The 4184-nt window shown below is 53.7% G+C and overlaps 1 protein-coding gene across 1 annotated transcript; it reads left to right on the top strand.

Annotated features, from left to right (window-relative positions):
• Positions 1-304: 304 nt before the first annotated feature.
• On the top strand, positions 305-3792 carry LOC119349654 (ketol-acid reductoisomerase, chloroplastic-like). The gene is made up of 10 exons (XM_037617736.1): positions 305-647; positions 757-849; positions 1079-1144; positions 1436-1576; positions 1826-2053; positions 2141-2258; positions 2334-2473; positions 2547-2714; positions 2844-2999; positions 3178-3792. Exons 1-10 carry the CDS (start codon positions 378-380, stop codon positions 3541-3543), a joined length of 1746 nt encoding a protein of 581 aa, XP_037473633.1. The 5' UTR covers positions 305-377; the 3' UTR covers positions 3544-3792.
• Positions 3793-4184: the final 392 nt, after the last annotated feature.

Genomic DNA, 4184 nt, shown 5'->3' with positions numbered 1-4184 from the left:
CGTTGCGTTCACGGCGGCCGCGCGCGGGCACACCACACCGATGCCCATCTGCCCTCCGGCGAGGCCGAGAGCGCCGCGCGTGCTGCCAAGGCCGCCGTTGAGCCGTGCGCAGGACAAAGACAACGAGGACGACGACGGCGAGCGAGCGCGCATCTCCATGCGCGGCGCAACGTGCGACCCACCCAGAATAATATTGTACCGGCGCGGCCGTTCACGTGAGTGCGTCCCGGTGGGCCGCATCGCGGCCGTCGATGGGATCGGACGGCCGGGCGAGGCGTATAAATCCATCCAGGCCGCCCCGACTCCAAACCCCTCACCAACCGCCTGCAGAACAGAGAGCCGCCCTTCGCTCCCCCCAGAGGCCAGAGACATCCACGATGGCGGCGCCCACCTCCTCCGTGGCATCCACCCTCGCCCCCTTCGCCCACCCCAAAACCCTAGCCGCCGCCGCCGCCTCCTCCATCTCCTCCGTCGCCTTCTCCCCGGCCGCATCCCACCCCGCATGCGCGCTCTCAGCCTCCACCCGCCGCCGCGCGGTCGCCGCCATGGTCGCGGCCCCGGCCAAGGTCGGCGCGGCCATGCCGTCGCTCGACTTCGACACCGCCGTCTTCAACAAGGAGAAGGTCTCCCTCGCCGGCCACGAGGAGGTACGTACGCGGCCCCGCCCCCACCCCATCTCTCTCGTTACCCCCCCTCCCACCTCCGGTCCTGGCTTCTGCTCTCGATTCTTACGATTTGTTCCGTGCGTGGCTGCAGTACATCGTGAGGGGCGGGCGGAACCTCTTCCCGCTGCTCCCGGAGGCGTTCAAGGGCGTCAAGCAGATCGGCGTCATCGGATGGGGCTCCCAGGTCCTCTCCCCGCTTCCCCTTTCCTCCCCTCCCTGCACAGTTTCTTTCCCCACTCTCGAGATTTACATGTCTGTCTACTCGAGACACTGCTTGGATGCACACATCAGTCGGTGCGGTCAAACGGAGTGGCCGATTTCACGCAGATTTGCTCTGCTCTGCCACTTGGTAGGTTCAGAGCTTGCAGGTCTGTGGCTGCTCTAACGGATTTTTCTTTATGGTGCTTTTGCAGGGTCCGGCGCAGGCCCAGAACCTGAGGGATTCCTTGGTGGAAGCCAAGTCTGACATCGTCGTCAAGGTCAGCTATTCTCACGTACCAATTTCCAGCTTTACACATGGGATTGAGTTTTCACTGTGTGTTTAAGTGAAAAGCTCTGAAGCTTTTGGCTTGCAGTCCTGAGTGGAAAACCCACAGCAAATGCTTATTGTTTTCTTTAGCTTTATAACTTGCACTGGGCACTATTTGTCACTCGTTGTTTAAAGTGAGAATTTGGTGCTATACAAATTGGAATATGCAATTTCTGTGACAGCTTATGTACTTTGGCAGTATAAATGCCACTTGTTCAATAAGCTGTCTCTTCGCTTTCAGATTGGCCTCAGGAAAGGTTCCAAGTCTTTTGAGGAAGCACGAGGTGCTGGATTCACTGAGGAGAACGGAACCTTGGGAGACATATGGGAGACGGTCTCAGGCAGTGATCTTGTGCTGCTGTTGATCTCAGATTCTGCCCAGGTGTGCTTCATTTATGCTCACCAGCTTTCTGCAAGATTTTAAGCTTTCCTTTGTTAATTGTTTGTTTAGATCAGGCTCAGCTTCAGGATGATGTTTCTTTGCATCCTGTTGGTTTAATTAATTATATTTAACTTGCTGCATGTTCGATTTGGAGCATACTATCTATCATTCACTGCATGATACATTGGTCGAATCCCACCATCAGTTTATTATATCCTTGTAGTTAAAGTTCTCATTTACTTTCTGCAGGCGGACAACTATGAGAAGATCTTCTCTCACATGAAACCAAACAGCATTCTTGGTTTATCTCATGGGTTTCTCCTTGGACATCTGCAATCACATGGCCTTGATTTCCCTAAGAACATCAGCGTGGTTGCTGTATGCCCCAAGGGAATGGGCCCGTCGGTTCGGAGACTGTATGTTCAGGGCAAGGAAGTAAATGGTGCTGGCATCAACGCTAGCTTTGCTGTCCACCAGGTATGGTACTCAACCATCGATTTGGTCTGAAGAAATGCAGCTATGCACTGACCAACTGTGTGTGTGTGTGCTCTTTTTGATGTATAGGATGTTGATGGAAGGGCCACTGATGTTGCTCTTGGGTGGTCGGTTGCACTAGGATCCCCGTTCACCTTTGCTACTACTCTAGAACAGGAGTACAAGAGTGATATCTTTGGGGAGCGAGGTGAACCTCTTTTTCTTCTTTGTGACTCTATGTTGCCTGTTATGACTGCGCTGTTGCTAACCAGTTTTTGTCCAGGAATTTTGCTGGGCGCTGTCCATGGCATCGTGGAGGCTCTGTTTAGGAGATACACGGAGCAAGGAATGGACGAGGAGCTGGCATACAAAAGCACCGTGGAGGGCATCACTGGAATTATCTCTAAGACCATCTCAAAGAAGGTATGCCTTGATTAATCTTTTGGTAACCACCTTTAATCTTTACTTATCAGTCCAATTCCCCCCTTTTTACCAGGGGATGCTTGAGGTGTACAACTCTTTGAGTGAGGAAGGCAAAAAGGAGTTCAACAAGGCATACAGCGCATCATTCTACCCTTGCATGGACATACTCTATGAATGCTACGAAGATGTTGCCTCTGGAAGTGAAATTCGGAGTGTTGTGTTGGCTGGTCGGAGGTTTTATGTAAGTTCTGGTGTTAAAACTGCAACTTACCATCCTGATTCTTTCCATGATTAAGTTTTGGGTGTGGACACCAAATAAGACAAGATTACTGTTGATTGACACCATCTCATTTTCTTTATGCTTGCACAGGACAAGGAAGGCCTTCCTGCTTTCCCTATGGGCAAAATCGACCAAACTCGCATGTGGAAGGTCGGCGAAAAGGTGCGCTCGACCCGGCCAGATGGTGACCTTGGCCCACTCCACCCCTTCACGGCTGGAGTTTATGTCGCACTTATGATGGCCCAGGTCAGGCTCCTCTCCACTTGTTACATATTATACCAGTACACTAGAATACAATGGCTCAACATCTTATTCGAGTCGATTGCGATGTGTAAGCTGTACATTACACTTCCTGAATGATTGATTACAGTACAAGAACCGAAAGCAATTACTCACCTGTTCTGTTTCCCTTCCTAAACTGCAGATCGAGGTGCTGAGGAAGAAGGGGCACTCCTACTCTGAGATCATCAACGAGAGCGTGATCGAGTCGGTGGACTCGCTGAACCCCTTCATGCACGCGCGCGGGGTGGCCTTCATGGTGGACAACTGCTCGACGACGGCGCGGCTGGGGTCGAGGAAGTGGGCGCCCCGCTTCGACTACATCCTGACCCAGCAGGCGTTCGTGACGGTGGACAAGGACGAGCCCATCAACCAGGACCTCATCAGCAACTTCATGTCGGACCCCGTCCACGGCGCCATCGAGGTGTGCGCCGAGCTGAGGCCCACCGTCGACATCTCGGTGACGGCCGACGCCGACTTCGTGCGCCCTGAGCTCCGGCAGTCCTCCTAGGCTCCTCGCCCCCTTGCACCTAAGTTAAGTAAGCTGCGCCGGGCCGGTCGGGGCCTGGCACGAGAGTTGGTTTTTGATGGATGGACATTCATGGACTGTAATGTATGTGTGCGACTGGCTGTTTGAACTCGTGAGCTGCTGCTGGGTAGAGTGAGTCGTCTTCGTTTCCGGAATAATAAAGTTAGTTCGTCCGGTTAGATGTTGCTTGTTTGTGTAACTCATCTCTCTCGAAATAAACCTTCAAGACTAGACTCGTTGCTAATCAGCGAGATGTGTTCCTGCTCGCCGTGGCGGCGGTGAGAGCATGGAGGAAGAAGCAGCGGCTGCAAGCGTTCCCGTTGGATCCTACTATCCTAGCCACAGAGCTTGGAGTCGCTCCCTGATCATCCTGAGCTTTACCGGCAGGGGACCTGGAAGGTCAACGCCGCATATAGGCTTCCGGCTTCCTCCCGGCCATGTCCTGGAGTCCACGGGCATTGCTGCGGTGGAGGTCTCACTGGACCAAGTGCTGTTCTAGTGTCCGCTTTTTTTCGGCTGTGATCCATTTTAGGTCCAAAATTGGGTCGGCTTGTGTCTGATGCGGCACGCGACGCCCGCCCTTGTCCTCCCCCAGCCCAGCACATCCACCACACTCCCCCCCC

This window comes from Triticum dicoccoides, chromosome 1B (genome assembly GCF_002162155.2).
Source record: "Triticum dicoccoides isolate Atlit2015 ecotype Zavitan chromosome 1B, WEW_v2.0, whole genome shotgun sequence".
Lineage (NCBI taxonomy): Eukaryota > Viridiplantae > Streptophyta > Magnoliopsida > Poales > Poaceae > Triticum > Triticum dicoccoides.
The sequence above is the reverse complement of the archived record's forward strand: the minus strand, read 5'-3'. Positions and strand labels throughout refer to the sequence as shown.

Coding starts and splice junctions, on each gene's coding strand:
- LOC119349654 (XM_037617736.1), top strand. CDS start 378: ATGGCGGCGCCCACCTCCTCCGTGGCATCCACCCTCGCCCCCTTCGCC. Junction 2,259..2,333: donor TGATATCTTTGGGGAGCGAG/GTGAACCTCTTT, acceptor GTTTTTGTCCAG/GAATTTTGCTGGGCGCTGTC. Junction 2,715..2,843: donor TGGCTGGTCGGAGGTTTTAT/GTAAGTTCTGGT, acceptor ATGCTTGCACAG/GACAAGGAAGGCCTTCCTGC.